This window comes from Protomyctophum parallelum, assembly GCF_964188405.1.
Source record: "Protomyctophum parallelum genome assembly, chromosome: 20".
NCBI lineage: Eukaryota > Metazoa > Chordata > Actinopteri > Myctophiformes > Myctophidae > Protomyctophum > Protomyctophum parallelum.
This window is the reverse complement of record NC_139718.1, coordinates 17,190,885-17,217,865: the sequence shown is the minus strand read 5'-3', so window position 1 is coordinate 17,217,865 and position 26,981 is coordinate 17,190,885. Positions and strand designations below refer to the sequence as shown.

General features: G+C 45.1%; 1 protein-coding gene across 1 annotated transcript in view; it reads left to right on the top strand.

Annotated features, from left to right (window-relative positions):
- The window catches only part of LOC310878185 (AT-rich interactive domain-containing protein 1B-like), a 240,202-nt gene that overhangs the window by 168,347 nt on the left and 44,874 nt on the right, over positions 1-26,981 (top strand). Inside the window, exons 6-8 of the mRNA XM_083792341.1 lie at positions 9,551-9,628; positions 13,329-13,514; positions 23,734-24,061. Of these exons, the coding sequence (XP_083648467.1) occupies positions 9,551-9,628; positions 13,329-13,514; positions 23,734-24,061 (592 nt within the window). The remainder of the gene's footprint in view (positions 1-9,550; positions 9,629-13,328; positions 13,515-23,733; positions 24,062-26,981) is intronic.

Genomic DNA, 26,981 nt, shown 5'->3' with positions numbered 1-26,981 from the left:
GGGTCCGGGAGTCGAACCCGCGGCACACTGCGACTGGATTACCAGTCCGGTGCCCAGACCGTTACGCTACGGCCTGGGCCGAAACACATCTTGATGACATCATCAAGATGTGTTTCACCATGTTAATGATGTTTTTCAGACTTCCAGTTCTAGGAAACTTTCCTAGAACTATGGGGGGACCTTTTTATTATTTCCACATAACAGCTCTAAGGTATATTAATGTCATAGTAAAATGTTGAAAATGAGTGGAATGCCCCTTTAAACACTAAACACAGTATTACACAAAGATAACAGATGTACAAGCTCACAGCCCTGCACGAATCTCACAAAGTGACGTGTTGTGTGTCCAGGGGTGGTACTTATAGACTTATAGACAGGAGATAGGCTCCTGCCCTGTGGGCCATAGGGCTCCACAAGTCTTACTTACTACTACTGCTTATGTGAAACGTTGGCCTCATGAAAGCGGGATGTGGGGTGGTGGAGTTGTTTGGGAGGAGGTGCTGCTTGGTGTGTGTGTGTGTGTGTGTGTGTGTGTGTGTGTGTGTGTGTGTGTGTGTGTGTGGGGACAGGGTGAAACAGAGAGTGAAACAGTGAGTTTCCTGTGGAGTGGGGTGAGTTCCTAGACACACCACTCCCTGAGAGACAAAACGAATAAGGAACACCGCCTCTGGCTCTCTATCTCTCTCTCTCTATAGTACTATGTATCTCTCCCTCTCTATCTCTCTCTCTCTATAGTACTATGTATCTCTCCCTCTCTATCTCTCTCTCTCTATAGTACTATGTATCTCTCCCTCTCTATCTCTCTCTCTCTATAGTACTATGTATCTCTCCCTCTCTATCTCTCTCTCTCTATAGTACTATGTATCTCTCCCTCTCTATCTCTCTCTCTCTATAGTACTATGTATCTCTCCCTCTCTATCTCTCTCTCTCTATAGTACTATGTATCTCTCCCTCTCTATCTCTCTCTCTCTATAGTACTATGTATCTCTCCCTCTCTATCTCTCTCTCTCTATAGTACTATGTATCTCTCCCTCTCTATCTCTCTCTCTCTATAGTACTATGTATCTCTCCCTCTCTATCTCTCGTTGTTTTTATCGTCCTCACGTTTTCTTGTTTCCTCTTGTGTTCCCCCCGCCCCAATCTCTGTCAGATCCCCCCCCCCTCCCTCCCTCCCTCTCTCCCTCTCTCTCTCTGCTGTGCGGCCCCACAGGAGGAACGCAGCTGAATGTTCCATCCATAACATCCCGTCTGTCTCTTTTCCCTTAGATTCCTGTTCCTCTACTGTCCTGCTTTTATTCTGCTTTATCTTTTTCCCTTGCACCAATACCCCCCCCCCCCAATCCTCCTCTGTACCCCCCCTCTCTCCTCCTCTGTACCCCCCCTCTCTCCTCCTCTGTACCCCCCCCCCCCCCCACAAACAATGTGGGAATGTGGGAATTCAATTCAATTCAATTCAATTCAAAGGGCTTTATTGGCATGAGAAAACATACGTTTACATTGCCAAAGCACAATACAACAATATAGCAATACAATCAAAACAAAAAATATGTACATTTGAAAGTCAGAATCTTCAAATACCGTAGATCAATTTCTATGTACCAAGATCACTGGATGCAGGTAGTACAGGAATATAAACAATGATTAGTCTTTAGGGTGCTTGTGTTCCATTTGATATCCTTCTCCTATCACAGCAACTCACGAATCTTGCTGCTGTGTTTGCACATTGTTGTACTTCGCCCAGCAGAAGAGTTTTTTGTCATTGGTCATGTTTTCAAAATCTCTGTGTGTGGTTGTAATCTGTGGGAAGTATGTGTCTCTGATGTCTTGGTACAATGGACAGATGGTTAGGAAGTGTAGCTCGGTTTCCACTTCATTTAGTGTGCAGTGGGTGCATAGTCTGTCTTCTCTCGGGATACAGGTCTGCCTATGATGGCCTTTCTCGATCGCAAGACTGTGCTCACTGAGTCTGTAAGTTAAGATTTGTTTTGGGTCGGTCGTGGTGCTCGTATTCTGCCACTGCGTATTCTCTGTTTAGGGCCAGATAGCATTCTAGTTTACTCTGCACTCTTTACCCACACATCTCCTCCTCTGTAACTCCACCCCCCCCCCCCCCACACACACACGGCCCTCCTCCTCTATATCCCCACCCTCCCCCCCACACACACGCGCCTCTCCTCCTCCTTCTCCCCCTATAATGGCTGTTCGTGTTCGAAAGTGAAACATGCAGCAAACGTCCCTCCCGCAGGCGCTATCCACGGAGCGCTGCAGCGTTATCCAGGAGAGAGAGACAGACAGACAGAGAGATATAGGCTTGGAGGCAGAGAGAGAGAAAGAGAGAGAGATGGGCTTGGAGGCAGAGAGAGAGAGGTCTGCTAGCTTGCTGCGTTAGCCGTTTAGAGAAATCCCATTCTAACTGCGAACGAGTACAAAACCCCAACCTGAGCACCTCTGCGCGCAATTACTTTCCTTCTCTCTCTCTCTCTCTCTCTCTCTCTCTCTCTCTCTCTCTCTCTCTCTCTCTCTCTCTCCATGGCACGCTCATGACTTCCCCTTGTCTCTCTATCTCTCTCTCCCTCTCCACCCCCCCACCAAACACCATCCTCCTTCCCCCTCGGTTCTCCAGTTTTTCAGCTTAAGCTAGCACTTTTCTTACAGTTGCTGCTCGGCGTCGGCGGTAATGAGGACCTTGGGAGTGGTGTTGGTTGGTGTTGGTCGAGCAGGGCCGGCAGCGCTATAGCGCTGTAGCACGGTGGTGTTTGTCCTGCCCTACAGGGACAGTTAACTGGCATTAGCCCCCGGCTCTGAGAGCCTCTATCCACTCACCCACGCACACTCCCCAGTCCACGTCTAACAAAAACTGAAAGAACGAAAACGCAGCCGTTATTGGAGAGCCGCTGTTCATCTGCCTTCTTTTACCCCCTGAAGACACAAACGACCGAGGGCCACATTATTACCTCTCTGCGCGCACGTGTGTGTGTGTGTGTGTGTGTGTGTGTGTGTGCGCGCTACTATACTTACTGAGGGCCACATGTCCCCACAGGTGTAGTAGAGTTTGAGATGCACACGATTGGAACAATATCCTGGTCCTCCCAAGACAAATGGTTGTTTTCTGGTGAAAGAAAGAAAGAAAGAATTTGAATGGGCAGTTGCAAAAAATGCAAAGATACAAATGAAGGTCAGAGCATTATTTGTTGCGTTGTCGCTTTGTAGAATCTGTTGCTCACACGGTCATTAACGTCATCAAGCATTCGTCCATAGTGTGTCATTGCAGCGACAGTTGTAGCTTTGCATCTGGAAGTTGAACCCAACTTTGCAACGGCATGTCGCTGGCTTCCATTGACAATGAATGGTAGACTGCATCTTTTACCTGTGTGTGTGTGTGTGTGTGTGTGTGTGTGTGTGTGTGTGTGTGTGTGTGTGTGTGTGTGTGTGTGTGTGTGTGTGTGTGTGTGTGTGTGTGTGTGTTTACAGCCTAAGGGGTGTATTGGGAGAAGCTGCTGAAACAGCCATTTTCTTCACATTCTGTATCCGTCTATTAACACGGTTACCTCAGTCCAACTCTCACAGAGGTCAACTGTGTGTGTGTGTGTGTGTGTGTGTGTGTGTGTGTGTGTGTGTGTGTGTGTGTGTGTGTGTGTGTGTGTGTGTGTGTGTGTGTGTGTGTGTGTGTGTGTGTGTGTGTGTGTGTGTGTGTGTGTGTGTGTGTGTGCGTCCATTTGTGTGTGTAAAGTAAACTATAATGACCAAAAGTAACTGGACACCCTTTCAAATTAGTGTTTCTAATTAATTCCCTTTGTTCCAGATAATGGAAATGTTAATGCTGTACGGCTATAATGACATTCTACACAATATGTTGTCTGCTTCCAATTTTGTGGAAGGCAACAGTATCCCGACCAACCCCTGCCCCCCTCCCAACCCCACACACACACACACACACACACACACACACACACACACACACACACACACACACACTCACTCACACACTCCCTCAAATATAAATGTTTTCCTGAGATGAGTGAGGAATAGCTTGACTGTCCTGTGCATCAGTGCATGCAACACCCTGACCTCATAGCCCTATCAAATACCTTTTGGAATGAATTGGAACACCAAAAGCGAGCCAGATCTAATCACCCCAACATTATAGTCTGACCTAATTGGATGCACTCTGTGTCCAAATGGAAGGAATATACATGTAATGGGCATTGATTATATGGGTGAGTTAGCCGAGGGCTACAGTATATGCGGATCACCAGAGACACAGTGCTGCTGTGAGGCGGGTGAAACCACAGCAGTCAAAGACACTCACCACTGGGTCGTGAGCTTTAGATCGGCTGTTATTGGCAAAGACAAAAGCGCTCCAAGTACAGAGCAAACTGTGTGTGTGTCTGTGTGTGTGTGTGTGTGTGTGTGTGTGTGTGTGTGTGTGTGTGTGTGTGCGTGTGTGACAACCGTAACGTTGGACAGACGTGGACATACAGCAAATCTGCTATCTTGGCTATGTGAAACATCTTGGCGAAAATGGGGAAACGTTTGTTTGAATCATTTTGAACACATTTCACACACAAATCCTTGACTGTGGCTTGGCACAGCATATTTACAGATGGGGTCCGCAGCCAAATACATTTGGTTCCTCCCGCTTGGCATGAAACACATTTAGGAAACAAGTGAAGCAGAACCTCCTGGTTCTCCATTATTCTGTAATTTCACCAGTTATTATTATACAGTATGTATTTGCTGCTGCCGTTTATTAAAACATTAGCGAGGTCACACACTTCATGTTGACTGATTAGAGGCTCATGGTTCACACACTGGCAGCTCACATTCATTCCAAAGGTGTTAACATTCAACTGGAACAAAGGACACTAATTGGAAACACTAATTAGAAAGTGTGTCTGTCCGCGGAACTTTTGCTCATATTTTAGTGTATGGAGCTATTATCTACTCACACACACACACACACACACACACACAGAGAGAAAAGAAGAAGAAGAAGAAAATAAGTGTTTTAGGGATTTAGACAGGTAACAAAATACCAACTTTAGTGGGGGAACACCCCTTCCCCACTGCTAAATCCCAAAACATTGTATTTAGAAAGATCAGACGAAAATGGAGCCCTAAATGTCTAATCCCTAAACTTAAAGATGGAGTTTTTCATGTGTCTATGAGGTGACAGTACTTCATTAGACACCCTGGAGTTGTTTTTATGTGCAATGGTGTATTAACTTTGTATTTAGGGTTTCTTCCAGGGGGCTGAACCCTTGACAGTCAAACGGGCCAATGAAGAAAACAGTAATATAGTGACACCACAGTGACACACCTTATATTGTAATAATACCTGATGATCATGTTTTAGGGTGGAAAAAAATCGTGGCACTACATCTTTAACATCTAAATGTCTAACCTAACCCCAACTTGAATCTTGTAAGTCTAACCCAGAGAAAACCCATAAAAGCAACAATGTGTCTCGTGAGGACCAGGACAATTATTGTCCTCATAACGTATTTTTCTCAAATTCTAGTATACCTGTGGCTACTAACTATACCTATACAAGTGTAGTATTATACAGTACACACACGCGCACACAGAGCAGCTCCCAGGCGTATTAATCTAAAACAACACAGTAATATGGGTAAGGAGTCTTCTCTCTCTCTCTCTCTCTCTTTCCCGTCGGCTTTGAACTTCCCGTTGCGTTTGCGTTTGAAACAGCGTGGTAAAAAATAAGCGAGAGGGGAAAAAAGCTTCAAAGTAAAGCTCGCCTCTTCAAAGGGGGCCGCCGTTGCCCCGACAATCCTTGCGGAGGAGAAATGTTAAAATGTGCGTTGGGTTTTTAGAGAGGAGCATTATCTCCAAAAACGCAATGAATTCCCCATTACTTACTGGCTAACATGGCTTTGTATCGTGTGTGTGTGTGTGTGTGTGTGTGGGGTGGGGGGTTATAATGTTTTTTTTTACAAAAAGGAAATTTGAATTATTTCGCTTCTCGCCAGCACTTCAAAGCGCTCTAGCTCTGTGTTGTTCCCCCCGAGTGCTGCCGTTGGTTTATACAATATTATCGTCTCTTTCCGGTGGAAACCTCACATGTCCAAAATGGTTACTTTTCTATATGGCTTCAAATTCAAAGGTAGCAAAATTAGCAGATGTACAAGCTCAAAACTCGGAGCAATTGTGTGACGCGGTAGCATGATCACACTGGGCCACCAGGGGGTCAATTTAACCACTTTTTCCATATTTTATTTATACTTATGGCTGTTCAAAAATAGAAGATCAGAATCGATGGATTTGACCATTCAATGATTGACACTTAAGAGAGTTTCTGTCTGTCTGTCTGTCTGTCTCTCTGTCTCTCTCTCTCTCTCTCTCTCCTGGGTACACACACACAGTGATGTCAGTGATTAATTGTGTGAATTATTAATTATGCGTCTCAGACGTGCCAGGGCCCACCATGGAGCCTGTTGGGTTCATTTGGACATCATTATTCAACACCTCGTTAAAGGGAGGAGAGGAGAGGAGGGGAGGTTGGGGGTCCCTGACATGAATGGGAAATAGAATCTGTACTGTATCGAAAAAATATTATATAATATAATAATGTAATATATTGGATATTGGTCATAATTTCAATATTGTGCATCTCTAATGAAAGGTTTGAGAACCACTGCTCTCAATGACTTGGCATCTAACGACAAATAATCCACTGTCCACATCAGACCAGCTCAGTGGCCTTGTGGTTTGAGTGTCTGCCCTGAGACCGGGAGATTGGGGTTCGAACCATAGAGTAATAAAAGAATATCCCCCCGCTATTCATGTCAGTGAAAGTTTTGAAGCACCCGGAAGAACACTCTACTAATTTGACCACCACATTTTGGTGGTCAAATGCGGAAGTGCAACCGAGCGCTCAATGTTAAAGCCCAGCTGCACGGGGTTTCCCGGTCATGAATCCACGGGTCCGCCTGCAGTTCACGCTCTAACCACTAGGGCCGAGTGCTTCAACGCTGGAGAGCCTCACTGGGGGCTTGGTTCGAAGCCCGGCTGGGTCATACAAACACTATGACCCAGTGTCTCCCTGCTTGGCACTCAGCATCAAGGGTTGGATTGGGGGCAAGTCCCTGCGACATACTAGCGTCATGTCCAGGGGGTGTACTTGTACATCATGTCTAGGGGGTGTACTTGTACATCATGTCTAGGGGGTGTACTTGTACATCATGTCTAGGGGGTGTACTTGTACATCATGTCCAGGGGGTGTACTTGTACATCAAGCTTCCTCACGCTACAGAAACAGGAGATATAGGCTCCTGCCCTATGGGTCTCATGTCTCGGCAAGGCTTACTTATACTTACCACATCAAACAGTAACACACACACACACACACACACACACACACACACACACACACACACACACACACATTTCAGTGCTTTTTCAACATTAAAATTATCCCCTTTCACTGTATGGTGATTAACTAATCAAATGTCTCTATTTGAAGCGTGTGTGTGTGTGTGTGTGTGTGTGTGTGTGTGTGTGTGTGTGTGTGTGTGTGTGTGTGTGTGTGTGTGTGTGTGCGCGCGCGCAACTTTGCGTGCGTGCGTGCGACTTTGCGTGCGTGCATGCGTGTGTGTGTGCGGAGGCGAGGGGGGCATTGTTGATTGAATAGTTTATGCTGTTTTATGCAAAGCAATTATGGCGACTTAATTGGGTTTGTTTATGTGGAGAGCATGCCACCTCCTGTCTGCTCTCTCCACACGCACGCACGCATGCACACACACACACACACACACACACACACACACACACACACACACACACACACACACTTGTGTGAAGTGTTTGCTGTAGGTTCACTACACTTCTGTCGTCTGTAACATTACGCTTAGCTACATGTTTAAGCATTTATTTCATATTTGCGTGTTGATTTCAGCTCTGACACTTATTTCAGACATGCTCTAGTATGTGAAGAGCCTGCCTGTGCTATAAACTAATAAAAAATAAAAAATAAAAACGTTTTTCTCCTCTGGTGAAAAGCTGGAATTTGCGCGATGGCAGTCTCTCAGTCAAATCTGGTCACATTTTTTCTGTATTCGTATCTTTTCGCGTCTGTTTCATCGTTTTTTTTTTTTTCATGAATTAATGCCCTATTTTATACTTTATTGTAATGGGGTATCATGCAAAAGTAGTGAAAGTAGTCGAATTATAAAGCAAAAGTAGCAGATCTGCAAGCTCAAAACGCTTTGCTTGTATTATGCTACTTTTGATGCTTTTGTGTGACCTTTTAGTATGATCAAGTAGGGCATTATAATTTGCGATAATACACAAAAGGTTAGCATAATGGTGACAGGAGTTTTCTGCCCTGACGATGTTTAACCAATGATAAGTATTAACAAGAGCTTGTGACTAAATAATATTGATCCATTGTAAAACACGGTTTCATTCATTCATTCATTTCCTAAAAAGTTACAGTTTTGGACATACAAGGCCTCCAAATGACTGTGCAAAGGTTACAATAATTGGGAGTCGAACCCCAAACCTCTGTGCCTTGCTCAGCCAAAGGCTCAGCTAGCATCAAACCCATAGCAACTTCTTTTTTGCTGCATATATTCGCATATCATTTGAATCTCGTTAACTCAAAGCCCACGACAACTTTCACTAACTTTTTGGTTCCAGCGCAGACTTTAGCGAAAGGATACAAAGCATGCCTGAAAAGGAAACCTTGGGCTTTACATTCCTTTATTATGACAACAATTCCTGTTCCCACTCCTTTCACTTTTTAAGAAGAGGATGGCATTAAGCGCCGCACGCCAACCCATATTCCACTGACCTCGCTTTGATTAGACAGGGGTCACACAAAGGCTTTTTTCCTTTAAAAATATATAAAATTAATATAACTTTTTCAGTTATGTGGAATAAGCAAAGAAAACCTTTTCATTTGGAACCAAAATAAGAAGTAATGTTGCAGTGGAAGGAACTTTAATGTGAGTTTGAAGAAGCTTGACCCATTAAAACCGGGAAAATATCAGATACGCAAACTGCAAGCTTATACCTACTGCCCTGAAATCCCCAAATTATCTTGCAAGATTGAAGAATAACCTTAAATCATGGCTTTATCTTCACAATAACTGGTCATAGATCCTGACCCCGGATACCCCCCCACCCCCCCCCCCCCCATCCCCTTCTCTGGATTATTAAATTAGGGTACCTCTTGTCCTTTATGTATAGCTCATATAGCCTTGGATCTTTTTTTATTTATTTGTTCATGGTAGTTTGTGCTGTACAGTATGTTTGTGTATTGTTCTATGTCACAAGTAGACCACAATGGTCTATCTATCTATCTATCTATCTATCTATCTATCTATCTATCTATCTATCTATCTATCTATCTATCTATCTATCTATCTATCTATCTATCTATCTATCTATCTATCTATATCTTATCTATCTCATCTATCTCATCTATCTATCTATCTATCTATCTATCTATCTATCTATCTATCTATCTATCTATCTATCAATCATCGGCCTTGGCTCTTAATAGAAATGTCCATGTCTGTTTTTGCAGGTTCCACCATGACTGCTGCTACTGGTCCTGAGGGTGCACGACCCCCCATGACCAGCTCACCTATGGCACAAGAGAGAGGTATAGTGTGTGTGTGTGTGTGTGTGTGTGTGTGTGTGTGTGTGTGTGTGTGTGTGTGTGTGTGTGTGTGTGTGTGTGTGTGTGTGTGTGTGTGTGTGTGTGTGTGTGTGTGTGTGTGTGTGTGTGTGTGTGTTTGACGTTTCACTGTGTCAAAATTAGTTTGACACATTTTGTAGCCTGTGTTTGGGGGTCACTTTGCAGCTAAACGTCACTTTATTTAGTGTGGAGCTAAAACAGGCCTGTACAGATCACTTTATTTAGTGTGGAGCTAAAACAGGCCTGTACAGATCACTTTATTTAGTGTGGAGCTAAAACAGGCCTGTACAGATCACTTTATTTAGTGTGGAGCTAAAACAGGCCTGTACAGATCCCTGCGTAACTCAAATAAGAATAGTTTAGGTATAAGTAACAATATCAAGTGATATTGGGAGCCCAAAAATATTGTTCAATAATGTCTTGAATGTAACTAATATACCAACTAAGTGGAAAAAGCGGCACTCCAAAATAAAAGATCCAAGACTGGCTCAGATGCAATTTCTCATGTGTATTTGAGAAAACAGCCTTCTTCAGAACACACTAAAAAACGTTTTATTCTGCTCTGAAGAAGGCTGTTTGCCGAAACACGTCCACTTGATGGATTATTTAGTTATGTTATTTTCAAAACTGAGCACCCACTGCCTTAACCAAGGGCAGCTTCCAGAGGAAGCACACCTGTTTTTTCTGTCTTGAATGTTTCTTGAATGTCTTTGTCCACAACAGAGACAGACAATATCACACACATTGTCCACAACAGAGACAGACAATATCACACACATTGTCCACAACAGAGACAGACAATATCACACACATTGGCCACAACAGAGACAGACAATATCACACACATTGTCCACAACAGAGACAGACAATATCACACACATTGTCCACAACAGAGACAGACAATATCACACACATTGTCCACAACAGAGACAGACAATATCACACACATTGTCCACAACAGAGACAGACAATATCACACACATTGGCCACAACAGAGACAGACAATATCACACACATTGTCCACAACAGAGACAGACAATATCACACACATTGTCCACAACAGAGACAGACAATATCACACACATTGTCCACAACAGAGACAGACAATATCACACACATTGTCCACAACAGAGACAGACAATATCACACACATTGTCCACAACAGAGACAGACAATATCACACACATTGTCCACAACAGAGACAGACAATATCACACACATTGTCCACAACAGAGACAGACAATATCACACACAGAAACAGAGAGACTGACGGAGAGTCGGAGACTGACAGAAAAGAGAGAAAGACACAGAGTGCTGCTTAACAGGGCTGGCACTGTTTTTGCCGTTTTTCCGAGCTAGGATTAACCACCTTCTACCCCCCTTTAGGCACGTGTGTCACGCACGCACGCAGCCACACACGCAGCCACACACGCACGCACGCACACGCACACACACACACACACACACACACACACACACACACACACACACACACTCCATCCCATTCCACTTTGCTCAAGTGCTTCCCTCTCTAAGAGCCTCTCTTCCCCTCTTCATTTCCATAACTCTGCTGAATGTCTCTCTTTTTTTCTTTCTTTCTTTCTTTACTTCCTTTTTTTCAACCCTTTTCCTCTACGTCTCTCCCTTTAGCGGGCTGCCTGTTGCTGTTGTTGTTGTTGTTCGCCTAAGAGCTTCATTCACTTTGAGAGAGAGAGAGAGAGAGATCCTTGAAATGTGTTATTTGCTTTTAGCACTGTCTGCACAATGTCTCTCTGCCCATCCATTTTCCAGGCAATTTAAAGTGTGGTTTTACACGCGGTGTTTTCCCCGTGCTCTCTCACAATCCCCCTGTCTTCCTAATGGAAGCTAAACATTACAATAATGTCCTCCCTCCTTAAACCCTCTGCTCTGCTCTGCACTCGCAGCAGAAACACTCTCAGCCTCCAATCGCTCTTACCCTTCATTGGTCTGTCTGTCCGTCCGTCCGTCCGTCCGTCCGTCTATGATAATTCATTGTTTTTATGGGAGAAAAATAGACGATTTGCTCAAACACTATTCATTATTTCAAACCTTTATTTATTCTCAAGACATTGAGGTCACCCTCATTTGCAGTTGTCGAGATACACATAATACAACATTTCAAAGCAATAAACAAAAACAGAACGGAACAGCAACATTTCCTCATCATGTCACGTAGCACGTAGGCTATGTTTAAAAACAGTTGCAGACACTTGGGGCTAAGTCTGCAGTCAAAGATTACTACAGTATGACGTTCTCCATTCATTTGTGTAAGTCTATCTACACTAATAGCTGGATATAGGAGGGGCTAGCGCCCCTCAAAAATGTGGTAATGGCTTAACGACTACATTGGTAGGAAAAGGCAAAAAGAAAAAATCACACCTGTGTGAAGTGAGGGGCGCTCATATCATCATACATCATACACCTCATTCCGGCCAATCACAAGTTGCGTCCTCATTTTTGTGTTATGCAATGTTTGTGTTTACACGAACACTCAAAATTGACTATTCATTGTCAATGGCATTTAATTGTTGTTTGTTTAGGACAAAGTTTGTGCACAGTGCACACACACCAAAAGCTGGACATAGCAGGAGGGGATAGCGCCCCTCAAAAAAGAAAGTGAACTCAAATCTATCTTGAACTATAAAATAATGTCATGTTTTACAACATACTGAAGGAAAGGGAAATCTGAGTTTTTTGGGGAAAATTTGGGACGCAATTATTAATTGTGAATTGTATCCTGTTTATTTGAGCATTTCTCCCTCCCTCCCACCACAGACGAGTCAGACATGAGTGTCGGCATGTATACTCTATCCCGAACCACCTAAAACATGCACGCCTCAAATGTAACAACACAACATGTTTACTGTATGCCAGTGGTTTCCAACCTTTTGAGCTCAAGAGTAAGACCCAAAAGGAAATTAGACTGTTGCCCGAGACCAAAACTGGTGAAAATATCATGTCTACTATAATAATATATATTTTTTTATCTGCGACCCAAAAATGGGTTCCAAGTTCCGACCCACTGTTTGGGAAACAGTGCTGTATGGAGAAGATACCAGAAGCCAATCCATTTACAACACCAGATAGACCTCTCTCTCTCTCTCTCTCTCTCTCTCTCTCTCTGTCCCTTTATGCATGCTATGTGGTGACCTTTCTTCCACTGGCAGGGTGGATGGATAGTTTTTAGTTTTATAAAATGTGTGCAGCCCCAGCGTCTTGAAAGAGCGCGGGGCCCTAGAGGGGGGGAGGGGGGGGGGCGATGTTATATCATCTCTGTCGGGTGGAAACCTCATAATGTCCAAAACGGTTACTTTTCAGGATTCAAATTCAAAAGCATCAAAAGTTGCAGATCCACTAATCTGAGTTCCCAGAAGTTTTATTTTTCGCCCACTCTGTCGAGCTGGTGGATCTGCAACTTTGGTGCTTTTGTGTGATGCTGTACTTTGATGAAATAGGGTGTTCATTTATTTGTGTGTGTGTGGGTGTGTGTGTGTGTGTGTGTGTGTGTGTGTGTGTGTGTGTGTGTGTGTGTGTGTGTGTGTGTGTGTGTGTGTGTGTGTGTGTGTGTGTGTGTGTGTGTGTGTGTGTGTGTGTGTGTGTGTGTGTGTGTGTGTGTGTATGTGTATGCGTGTGTGCGTCTCAGGGTTCATGTCCAGCATCCAGAGGAACCAGGCTGCGGCTCAGTTTGCCTCTCCCCAGTCGGGACCCCCCATGTCCCCCCACCACCACCCCTCACCCGGGGGTCTGTACCCCGGCATGGGAACCTACCCCCAGGGCGCACCCCCCACCGGCCCCTACGGGCCCCAAGGATCACAGTATGGACCCCAAGGTAGGTGTGTGTGTGTGTGTGTGTGTGTGTGTGTGTGTGTGTGTGTGTGTGTGTGTGTGTGTGTGTGTGTGTGTGTGTGTGTGTGTGTGTGTGTGTGTGTGTGTGTGTGTGTGTGTGTGTGTGTGTGCGTGCGTGCGTGCGTGCGTGCGTGCGTGCGTGCGTGCGTGCGTGCGTGCGTGCGTGCGTGCGTGCGTGCGTGCGTGCGTGCGTGCGTGCGTGCGTGCGTGCGTGCGTGCGTGCGTGCGTGCGTGCGTGCGTGCGTGCGTGCGTGCGTGCGTGCGTGCGTGCGTGCGTGCGTGCGTGCGTGCGTGCGTGCGTGCGTGCGTGCGTGCGTGCATGTGCGGTTGTGTGCGACCTTATGCTGTGACATCCCATTCTTTGAAATACAGAAAATCTATGGCAAATGTGTCAAATGACAAAATTTGTCAGGAAGTTAGGAACTAAAATCTGTTTATTTCCTGCTCTCTCTCTGTCTTCACTTCTGCTATTTAATCTAAACTTCTGAAATGACAGAAATTGTTTCTAATAACTGACTGTTGAATCCGGATGTTAATATAATTGGCAATGGCAAAAACAGCAGTAAAATAATAAAAAAGTTAAAATTACATTGATTTGTGGTCAGAAGACTTTCTCCTCCAGTTAAATTCCTGTTGCTGTAAATAAATAAGAAATTAATTAGAAGGAACGAGGGATGTTTAGATAATTTGAACCAGTATAGACAAATCCGTGGAGCCGTGCCCTGTAGGCCGGCCAGCTGTATGCAATCAATGCTGCGGTGTCCACCTGCGCTTAACAGTTTAACTGTATAACCCGCGTTCCACGCTATTCAATCCATTGTCTCCCCCTGTGTAATACGCTAAACCCACTATTTGTTTTTATGTGTTAAATTCGCCGTTTTGTAATAATTTAAAATAAATAGCGGATTTGTCGCGGACCTGGTGATGAGGCGGACACGTTATGATGACCAACTGCCGGCTAGCAAGGGCTTCTGGGAAACTGAGTCCAATACAAAATGAACGAGGGTGTAGGGACAATCTTAGCTCGCTTTGCTCTTTGTCTATGACCCGAATCACGGAAGTGACTTTTTTGTCAGCTCAATAACAAATCATTGGAGTGTTTTCAAGCGGATTTTCATGGATCAAAGGTGCGAATACTTTGGCATATGCTCCAAAGGTAATTAAACAATCTCCCCCTCGGTATATGTCATATATTAATATAAATCCCTCAAAGTCTTAATGTCACACCGCAGCTATGATTGAATTGAAATTGAATCCTGAAACGTAACAGTTTGGAGTAGTTGGAGACGCCACAAGATTTAGAATTCTCCAGATAGTGGTTTCGGAATTGTGGAATTCATTAGATTCCAATGTTACCAGCATTGACTCCAGTGGAAACTTTGTTATTTCCAACAGCTTGGCTTTGTATAAAACATAGTTTTGCCTACAACGCAATGCTATACAGACAGCAGCACGCCATGCCATGCATGCACGCGCACACACACACACACACACACACACACACACACACACACACAGACACACTGCCCTCTCTTCCTGTCGGACGAAGGGGATTTAATCTGATGTTTGTGCGCACCCCTCTCCGAATATTCATGAGGCACTTGAACCCCCCCCCCCCCTGCCCCCCTTGGCTCTGGTGGTGATCAGATTACGGACAGCGTTAGGTGCTGACACGGCAGTCAGACCTGTGTGACTGACTGAATGATGATGATTATGATGATGACAGGACTAAAATAAATCCATTAACCGGCATCACCATCACCATGCAGCAGTGTGTGAGTGTTTCAACTGCATTTATGTAGAACATGATGACGTTCATGTAAATATGAAATAAATGCTTACACATGTAGCTATAGGTGTAATGTTAGAGACCACAGAAGTGAACCTTTCAAGCCTGTTTTCTCAACTCGCTGTTTTCTGCAAGACATTACTCTATAAGCCACATCTCGTTAAACTTAACAACCAATACTGTATGTAAATGTGAAGCTATGATTCCCTGCTTTCATACAGTATGACATGAAAAATTGGCCTTGGTCAGAAACGGTCACATATCGTCTTAGATGTGTAACATGGTTGTTGCTGAGCTTTCTTTGAACCACTTAAGCACTGTATACTGTAGCTTGGTCGACCAGTGGGCAGTGATGTAAAGTAACTATACATTTTGATGATGATGATAGTTTATTTAATACATTTGCAGAAGAAACATTTACTTACGTACTGTACTTAAGTACAACTTTGAGGTAGGCCTATTTGTACTTTGCTGGAGTCATTCTAATTTCCAATACTTTTACTTCTACTCCACTGCGTACGTACATCTCAGATCTGATATTGTACTTTTACTTCACTACATTTATTTGAAAACTTTAGTTACTAGTTACTTTGTAGATTTAGATTATTATAATTACAAAACATACATTAACCACTTCAGCCCTATACATTTCCGCCATTTGAAAAAAGCTATTTTGAGGGGAGACTGTGGCTCAGGAGGTAGAGCAGGTTATCCAATGATCCATGGGTCGGCGGTTCAAATCCCGGCTCCTCCTGTCTACATGTCGAAGTGTCCTTGGGCAAGACACTGAACCCTACATTGCTCCCAATGTGCTGGTTCGTACCTTGCATGGCTTCCGCCGCAATCGGTGTATGAATGTGTGTGTGAATAGGTGAAAGTAATGCACAATCTATGTAAAGCGCCTTGGATAAAGACACTATATAAATGCACCATTTACCATTTTCAAAAGATTTGTATACATTTGAAAACTTGAAATGGGACATTCTGCATAATGGTACTTTTGGTACTTTAAGTACATTTTGATGCCAATACTTTTGTATTTTTATTCAAGTACATTTTGAATTCTTGACATTGAGTATTTCTATATTGCAGTAATTATTGATACTTTTACTTGAGTAAAACATGTGAGTACTTTTCTCACCACTGTTCATACTTCGCATAGTGTTGCTTGAGCCTTGACGCCATGCCTTGTTAGCTTGATAGTTCTGGCTAGCTTATTAGTTCTTGTCGACAAGCTAAATAATGAATATATAAATAATAGAAACTCAACCCCAAAAATTGGAACCCATAATTCCCACTGGAAAAAACAACGTTTGTTGTGATCATTTTTCTTTGCAACTAAGCCGTTTCTGAAACACACACACACACACACACACACACACACACACACACACACACACACACACACACACACACACACACACACACACACACACACACACACACACACACACAGACAGACACACTGCCCTCTCTTCCTGTCGGACGAAGGGGATTTAATCTGATGTTTGTGCGCACCCCTCTCCGAATATTCATGAGGCACTTGAACCCTGCATGCCCCCTTCATACTGTGCATGTGTTTTTCCTATTTTCTTGAGCCAGAGGAAACATAACTGCGAGTTTTCACAGTCACCCTGGTGAATGCACCCAGTCAGCCAGTCAGCTATCCACCCACTCATCTTGTGCATTTCCCCCAAAAAAACAGCAACTGTGACTCCATTTGTTAACGTACAAGCCAAATGAATCTCCCTTCCCTTCCACCCACTAGACTAGAGTGAGGAGAGGGTTTGGGGGCTGAGAGAGAGAGAGAGAGAGAGAGGAGGGAGAGAGAGAGAGAGAGAGAATGGGGGGGAAGAGAGAGATGATAAGATAAGGAACTGGGCATATGAGCGTGAAATCTCACTCAGGACTAGCGAGACAGGAGAGATGCTTTTTTTGGGCTGGTTTACACACACACACACACACACACACACACACACACACACACGCGCGCGCAAATTGTTAGCGGCATGCAGCTCGTCACACTGCGTATGTCCTGCATCTTATCTGTCCTGTGACTGAGGGACATCTACAAGACGTCTGTCTGCTGCTTGCAGCAACACACCAATGCATTAAACATTTAGCCACTTAAACCATAAACCCTACGGCAGGGGTCTTCAAGGCAAAGGACCCCCTACACTGGTAGGCCAGCAGTTCTGACCCGTTTCCCTTTGTACCTACTATTACATGTGACCGGAGAGCAGTGACTGAGCTGAGAGACAGATGAAGCAGGGACCCCCACTATTGTGTTTACAGTTTAAACCTTTTTATAGATTTCTGACATTTAAGCACATAAACCCTCAATAATTGGTGCACTTGGCCTTTGGCTCTGTACTTGGTTTTCTCCTTTTTTCCCCTCTGGACTCTACACCCAACCTCTGAAAATGGCCGATCTACAAGTTCACAACGTGTCGCATCGCAACGTGTTTGTGGTAGATTGTAGATCCGCTGTTTTGTGTGACACTCTTTACGAGATTATAGAAAGAAAAAAAAACATGAAATATGGAGACCTTTGAGACAATTGGTTTCGGCCTGACAGCATTATTTTACTATATGTCAAATAGTGAAAATTGCCGATCTACAAGCTTGGTCACGCTTCAGCCGCAGTATGTTGTTTTAATGTTGTCTGTCAGGGAGTGAGGATGTACATGCTTGCTAACTTATGCTATATATTTACAACACGTCCAGGTAGAATGATAATGCAACATTGCCAGCCACCTTGAACAGGCTGTTTAAACTCCACTCAAACCCTCTGTATACTTTAATGACCGGAGGAGTCCCCTATACTGGGACCTCCTCCTTTTTTCCCTGGACACTAAATATCTTGAAAAGTCTGTCTCTACAAGCTCAAAAGAGTTCTCTCTCTCTTGCTCACTCGCTCGCACGTGCACACAGCCATGCATGCACGCATGCATGCACGCGCACACACACACACACACACACACACATTCACACTCCTCTAACCTCCCAGGCCTCTGTTTTGGAGTCAGTCCACCTGGCCCTGAACAGGCCCTCCAGCCTTGAGAGGGTCCGTCCGGGGCAGTGATTTTACTGAAAGTAAAAGTAGCAATACTGCAATGTAGATATACTGTACGCTCTGTTACAAGTAGAAGTCCCGTATTCAAAATGTACTCCAGGAAATAAAGTACAAAAGATACTTAAAGTACCTAAAGGAAAAGTACTCATTGGGCAGAATCTCACAAGTTCAAAATGTATTACCAATCACGATCCGACACTTTGTGAGCTTGTAGATCGGCTATTTCCGAATGGCCGAAACATACGTATAGACTAGAGCATGAAGCTGTTAGAGTGTTTATCCAAATCTTCAAAGTATGACTACTATAATATAATTATAACTCATATAATTGTAGTGGAGTAAGTATACAGTACAGTATTTTCCTCTGAGATGCAGTGGAGTGGAACGTACTTGAGTACATGTACTTGTTTGGGGCTGAGCAGGCCAGGCAGCTGCTGTTCATTGTTCTTAATGACGACTCCATCTGGCTCCTTCACTCTGCCTCCAAGTGTCATTAACCAACATGGAAGCTGTGTGAACCCTCAACTCTTTGTTTTCCTTGGCCTGAGAGATCTGTGTGTGCATGAGTCAGTGTGCAGGGGCAATTCTATCCACTACAGGGTAGTAGAACCGATACAGTACACGCACGCACACACACACACACACACACACACACACACACACACACACACACACACACACACAAAGTTCAACTAGATGTGATCTTTGGACTTCCAATTTCCAAGTACTACCGCAGCTGTGAGAGAGAGAGAGAGAGAGAGAGAGGGGGGGGGGGGGGGGGGGGGGGACCAGGGAATGGGAGCAAGGGGAGATAAAGAGAGAGAGAAATAGAGACAGAACAAGGAGAGAGAGAGAGCATGGAGGATATGACATCATTAACAGCAGAGTGATTTCGGAGTGTGTGTCCCAGTGAGGTTATATTAATAGAGACGATTTCTCCTCCCATCCACTTGCATTAAGTTGCTCAAAAGCGCATGAGGCGATTTCACTCCTCTTTCCGGGTAGGAACAGAGTGCGTTATGGGATGGATTGGGCCAAATTGTGTACACGCTGGCCGTTGACTATCATAATGAAACACGTATGAAACAGAGTTCACGTGTCATTGCCCCAATAGAGGGTATATGCACATGCTTAAAGTGAATGGCACATCGAGTGGCAAAGCAACATGCAAATGTGAGTTTAACATTGTTTAATGTTGTTTAATGCAATCAGATAGGAGAGGAGAGGAGAGGAGAGGAGAGGAGAGGAGAGGAGAGGAGAGGAGAGGAGAGGAGAGGAGAGGAGAGGAGAGGAGAGGAGAGGAGAGGAGAGGAGAGGAGAGGAGAGGAGAGGAGAGGAGAGGATCATGTGGCTTTGATGAGCATGCACCCAATAACTTGGGTGTCTCACTCTTTTAACCACTTAAACTCTACATACTTTGTTGACCGGAGTGCCCCAGGATTCTATACTTTTCTCTCTACACCAAATCTCTTTACTGAAATCAGCTGATCTGCAAACTATACTTTGCTGCTATTTCCACTGAATGTTCAGCCCAGAATGGGCACACATCATGTGGTTAATTTTCTTTTACTTCTATTCTCACCCCTGCAGCACCTCCCCTCCCCACACCCGTCATGTACTCTGTACATTGTACTCAGAGTCTCAGCCACACACATTATTCTAAACATACATTCACAGGATCGGGCTTATGAATGGATCCTCTCCTGACACAAATCTGTTCACATCCTCCGTGCATGAAATGAGCGTTGTGATTGTTCGAAAAAGATTGTTTCCGGGGGAAATACATACGAAATACATAAGTAAGTCCCACACTCAGGTCGTGACCGGGCTTTACTCGTCTGTGGCTGGGAACGATCAGTCTTAGTGAGTCCCCAGACCCAGACAGGATCCTGGGTCTTCTCCTCTGCTGTTAGAAGCTCCGCTGAGGGAAGCAGTTCTCGGCAGGTAATCTCCTCGGTCACGCCCACACCGGGCTGGGATAGAGCGCTCGCGGGGAAAGGAATGCGACGCTCCACTGTCGGAACGCGTGACCATTGACCGGAATTTCCATGTAATTGGGAGTGCACGGCGAGTCTTTTTCTCCATTTCTCCCCTCTCCTCCATCACCGCCTAAAACCCTCCAGCACCCCTCTGCCATGCTATGAATACCCACCGCACGCCCAGACCGCGAGATACCTTTAAAATAAATCACACCCATGTGACCACCTATGGTAATGGCATGGAATCGGTTAATAGATTTTCTCATTATTATAATTCTTTTTGACTTTTCAACATTTCTGAATATTTTGGACCCTCTTGGGCCTACTTTGAAAACCAGCATTTAAGCTAAGCCAAAGGGAAATGAATTGTTCCAACATACAACATCACTACCAATAACACTCTCTCTCCCCCTCTCCGTGCGACGGAGGTCAACTTACCCTCACCAGCCCCTCCCCTCAGTAATGTTTGGTTCCAAGCGTCCCGCCACAGAAGGGTGGACATCCACACAAACTCATTGAAACTCCCAACGTTGCTCAGTCATCCCTCTTCAGGGACTTTTCACCTGAGAGCCGAAGAATAACACACACACACACACACAAAAACAAAAACGGTTCCTGTCCAAATAGGACACAGCGATTCCAGCGACTCCCCAGGAGGCTTGCCTCGCCTCCCTCTAGCCTCAGCCTTGACGAGAAGAGTGCCAAGAAGCACACAGAGTCTGGACCATGGATGGATGGATGGATGGATGGATGGATGGATGGATGGATGGATGGCACACTGCCAGCTAGACCCCAGAGGAAGCACTATAGCAGTGCTGGAAGAAGAAGTACAACGATGTAACAATATCCTGTTTCTCTTTCTTTACCAGTGGTGGAAAGTAACTATGATTACATTTACTTTGGTACTGAACTTAAGTGCAATTTTGAGGTATTCGTACTTTACTTCAGTATTTCCGATACTTTACTTTCACTCTACTACATTTATTTGAAAACTTCAGTTACTATAGTTACTTTATAGATTTTGATTATTATTATTAGAAAACATATACCACTTCAGCCCTATACATTTTGTCCATTTGAAGATAGCCGATCTACAAGCTCACAATGCACTGCGAATATGCGATGCAACGCATTGTGAGCTTGTAGATCTGCTATTTTCTAAGGATTTGTATACATTTCGAGTACTGTTGCAACTCGCGTCCGTTTTACAGAGAAGAGAGAGTTTTAGGGCTATTCATACTCCAGTTTTAGGTGATATGGCGGTTAGTAAAACCAGAGAGATGTGTTGGGGTGAGAGGTGGTGAGTCGTTTATACCACCACTGTGTGGCGTCATGTTGCAGTGTTCGGTGGTCACCTTATAACTGGAGTATGAAATAGGCCTTTTGAGGCCCCGGTGACAACCGGGTGGTGTGAGGCTCACCGCCACATATAATCACCCTGTTCCTCTTCCCTCACATGTCCAGCAGTACATCATCTCATCACAAGGTCTGGACACATTCAAGCGGAGCTGCTGACTTTCACGGAAAATACGTATTTTGATTCAATATAAATCCTACCTCCGGGGGACGGTTTCGTCCCCCTCTCTCCTTACCTCTCTCTCTCTTGTTGAATTGGTCTTGAGCGACGCTGAAAGGCCATTTTCCATTTTGAAAGTCATTTTCTTCACTTCCTCCTCCTCCTCCTTCTTCTTTTTCCGTGGCAGAATATTGTCATTCAGCGTTCCCCATGCAGTTTGTCGGCGTTCTGGAGGAGAAGCCTTCAGGTTTTAAAGGGACTTTATCCCCTTTGCCAGACACATTCTCAGAAGATTAGGCGGTGAGCCCCCAAGTAAAGCACCCTTAATCAAATCAAAATAAATAGCCCCCTTCACAATAGGGGAGGAGGACACATCTTCCATTTCTATTTTGCGGGGGGATTTGTCCAAAAGATGGGGAAAATCACAGTGGAAAAGTGGATTGTGTACATGTGTGTGCATGTGTGCGTGTGCGTGCGTGTGTGTGTGCGTGTGTGTGTGTGTGTGTGCGCGTGTGCGTGCACGGTTGTATTACTATACTTGTGAGGAAGTATGACCAAAAATTGCAGACACAAGCTCACATGCATACCGTGCATGGGGTTAGGGTTAAGGATGGCAACAAAAATTGCACGAGTTGCATTTCTAAAATTGCCGCCCTAAAATGTCCTCAGCATTGTGTAGTGTAGTAATTCAAACGTACATCTGTGGGTTTTTGCTTGCATGGGTGCGTGTGCATCCGTGCATGCTTGTGCTTTAGACATTAGTGTATACAGCATGTACTGGCAGGCCCGGCGCCTCGGGGGTGCCAGAGGGGGGCAGTTGTAAATTCTGCCACATCAGATTAAGTTGTGTACTTATTGTTGTACTACCGGTGTATATACAAATTAGATGTGCTCCCTCGCCATTTTCAACTGACACTCAGTCATTTCATCCTGATACTGGTACCTCCTTGTGTATTTGCGTACACACGCGTGCGCCCGCGCACTTTGTCCGTTGAGTTTCCGTGGGATGGATTGTGTCATTCCACTCCTCCCAGTGAACGGCAGCTGCAGCAGGAGGATGAGCGCTGGGCTTTGGGAGCCCAAATGGAAGGGGTTTAAGTGGGCCTTATAGCAAGGCTTCTGGCATGGTGGCTATGTGTGGCCCTCCGGGGGCAGCGAAGAAGGCATTTACTGTAGATTAAGAAGGCCCTCTCAAGTGTTTCACAAAGTCAGCCTTAAGACCGACCAATTGTTCCCCTTTGGCCATCATCTGGCGACCTACAGCCGTGAAGAATGTCACGGCGTCATTGAGAATGTCTGGAGGAGAGCAAGGGATATGGCGTTTTGCTTTGTTCCTCACTCACTTGAGAAATTGAGAACAAATGTTCCAATTGATCGTCACTCAACAAGACTCAGCTGATCGACAGGTCTTGTTGTTGTATTTTGTCAGGTGGAAACCTCACAAGTTCTGAAACTGTTACTTCTCACGATTCAAATTCAAAAGTAGCAAAGGTAGCAGATCCTCAAGCGACAAGTTACTGTATGAGCCGCTAACATCCCGGTTTTGATCAAACACCTCAATCTGAGAAAGGATTCTAAGGAAATAAAAGTGTTTTAGATGGCCACAGCCATCTTGTTTCCGGTCCCGTGCCTGTTTAGTGCTAGCTATAGCAACTCCAAGCTAACCAGATGATAATAACTTTCATAATTATTAATAATAATCTAATGGCACGTCCAAACTCATCCTTGACAATCTGTGACTTCGCTCAAAACTCGCCCAAACTCGCCCGTGGCAGGAAAAGAACAACTCAGAACAAGTTAATTGGTTCATTTAATTGGTCTTTTGATTTGCTCTTTCTCCAGGTAACTACCCTCGACCGTCTAACTACGCCGGGACCCCCAGCGCCGGCTTCAGTGGCCCCGGCGGCATGACCAACAATAACCTGCAGGCCCTGAGCACCAGCACCAGCCCCGTGCACGCCCAGGGGCCCGGAGCACAGGCCATGCCCGTGGGCCGTGGGGGCCGGCCGTACCCTCCTCCCACCATGGCCCCCAGCTCCCCCGGGATGCCCCAGCCTGCGGGGCCAGGCATGGGCCCTCGTTCCCTGGGCGCCAGCAGCAGCAGCAACCGCAAGGCCCAGGAGGCGGCGGCCGCAGCCATGCAGGCTGCTGTCAACTCCACACACGGCAGGTAAAAGAACCCGACCGCTAATGGTGTCTCTGCATCTCATCACAACAGTTTGTTTCGTGGTGAAACCATCGGAGGCCAAAGCTTAACGAGCTGTTGTTTGTTTGTCTGTGTGCTTGTTAGAGCCTGACCGCTATAACGGTCAGGCTGACATTTCCGTCATTATCGTTGTCAGCAATCATGTGGTCGACGTGTCCCGATGTTTTTACCACTTTCAGTCTGGCGTCCCTGTGTCCGGCATGTGTTATTAAGTATTATAAATATGGCTGTTTTCATTTGGCCAAATGGGCTGGTTGACCTTTAGCTTTTATCTGATATTTTCCTGAGCATGAGCGGAACACAAGCCACTAAATGCAACAAATCTGAGTTGTGTGGAGTCATTTAAAAAGCGCGTGCGTCCGTGCGCAGTACCTTCATCTTCTCCAGCACCACATTGACAGTGAGGAAGAAGTCTATTAGTACTCATTTCATATCCTATTCAGTGAACAATAACATTATAGAGCAGCATGGTGTGAGTTTTATTAAACGTGCTTCATAATGTGTTCATATGATCCAACGTTAAGTGCCAAAAAAAAGGATTAAATCACAATTATTTGTACGACAAGGAATCGTCAACTTAAATGTAATGGTGACAGCCCTCTACCTGACAAAAAACAGCTCAGAGAAAAAGAACGGAAAGAAAAAAAGTGCTTCTCTCTCTGCAGGGGGCTTGTGAGCTGAAAATGGGACACAGAGCGGGCTTCTTTTGTGTGTGAGCATATATGCAAGCAGGAGCATTTCTGTTCTGAAGGCGTGCGTGCGTGCGTGCGTGTGTGTGTGTGTGTGTGTGTGTGTGTGTGTGTGTGTGTGTGTGTGTGCGTGCGTGCGTGCGTGCGTGCATGTGTGTGTGCGTGTTTTTGCGCACGCGCGTGTGCGTGTGTGTGTGTGTGTGCGTCTCTCTTTCTCTCTGCTGGGAGCCATTTCAAGAAATGTCTCTATTTTCTCACACCGCCTAAAAAAGAGTCAAATACAAATTTCTTGCTGAAAGAGCGATAATATTGGAGGGTGAGTAACAACCGTGCACAGGTTCAGCTCCATATGGAAACATGACAAGATGAAGGTTCGAGCAGAACATCTAACTATATGTATTCTCTATAGCAGGGGTTCTCAAACTGTTTAGGGTCAGGGACCCCCTGAATTTATATGTATTTGGAAGCGGACCCCCCCATCTGAAAAGCCTTTATGCCCCCCCCTCCTTCTTTTTTCTCCTGTACACACCAAATTTCTTTACCGAAAATAGCCGACCTTAAAGCTCACCGCACGTTTGAATGTTCCCTTGTTGTGACATCGCCCAGAATAGTGCACAGCACTTGCGTAGAATTGTGGTATAAATCCTCCTGAGCCCCAATCCCCCGGCGGCGGGGGCTAGATTCTGTCCACCTCATGAACAGCTCTCAGCGGGTAAATGGGGCTGGTCAAGGTCTCCGGTTCCAACTCCGATATTTTAGATTTTCCCTCCCGGACCCCCGTGGGGTTTAAAAGGTTAAGCGGACAAGCTGCATTGTTTCCCCGCACACAAAAAATGAATATTTGGTGATGTTATGGTTTTTGAATTATGGGATGCTGGGGTTTGGTTGCTAAGCACACACAGTGTGTTTCAGGACTTGAGGAGGGGGAGGGGTGTACTGTATGTATGGGATTGTGGGATATGTGTGGGTAGTTTAAACTCCAGCTGAACCCGCAGCCCAGGGGAACTTGTCACAACGCGCCCCGGCTTGTTAGAGGAAGGGCGGATTTCTCCTTTTTCCCCCTCTTTTTTTCTTCCATCGGCGAGGCGTGCAGGGTTTCTCCTCCCAATGTCACACCACAGGAACTGGGGGCTGTCATTGTTCCTGCCGCCTCCACCACCCCCCAAATAAAACATCAGACAGTGGTGGAAGAAGTGCTCCGATTACTGAACCACTTGAACCCCAGCATGCAGATCTACTCCATCTGAGCTTGTGGAATCGGCTATTTTTGGCAAAAGAGATTTTGTGTAGACGGAAGAGACGAGTGGTCCAAGTACAGTTGTAACTCAAGTCCGGTTCTCTACGACTAGACGGTTTAAATAAGTGGCTAAATAGTACAATGGTGTAGAAAAGGCCTGTATTCAGAATGTTACTTTAGTAAAAGTACAAAGGTATTGCCGTCAAACTATAATTTCAAAATGTAGAAATTCTTTGTCTATAGAAATTCTTTATAGACAAAGTAAAATATTTAATATAATATAATCTGAATCTGAAAAGTAATGTGCAACTCAAGTTTACATATAATTACGATGGAGTTAAAAAAGAATACATCTCAGAGACAAATAATGTTGTAGTGGAGTAGAAAAACCTGTATGTTTAATTAGTAAAGTAATGTTACTCTCCAGCACAGCCGGCAGATTGAACCATTGTCAATGTTTACTTGTGGGTCCCACGTGTTCTGAGCAGTGTGCAGAGTGTGGGAGTCAGCGCTGAGTGTTCTGACTCCTCTGTGCATAGTGGGTTGTGTCTGTCAACACACTCTCACTCCCCAAACAGCCTATACTATACTACTATACTTCTTGGGACAAAATGTGTCCAAATGTTTGACTGGAAGAGGTTACCCTGGGGGTCATCTGGTGCCTTCCCGCTCACTTCCACACTCCAGGAATGCAGAAGTGGCGTTCTCAAACCCAAGACGTAACAGGGTGACGGCTCAGCTAAAAAAAACAGACGGAGGCTCGCCGTCTAAAGCCTTGACCATCGCGGAGCGAGCCGCTAGGCGAGCGATTCCCCGTGTTGAACGTTGCAAACTTGCGATGTACGCTCAGCGCCGTTCGAGTTAATGTCCCGACAGGGACCAAATATAACTCATGTCCGCCCTTGGTTAATATCTGCCGTCGTGGGTACCCCCCCCCCCTTCCAGTCAATGCTTGACG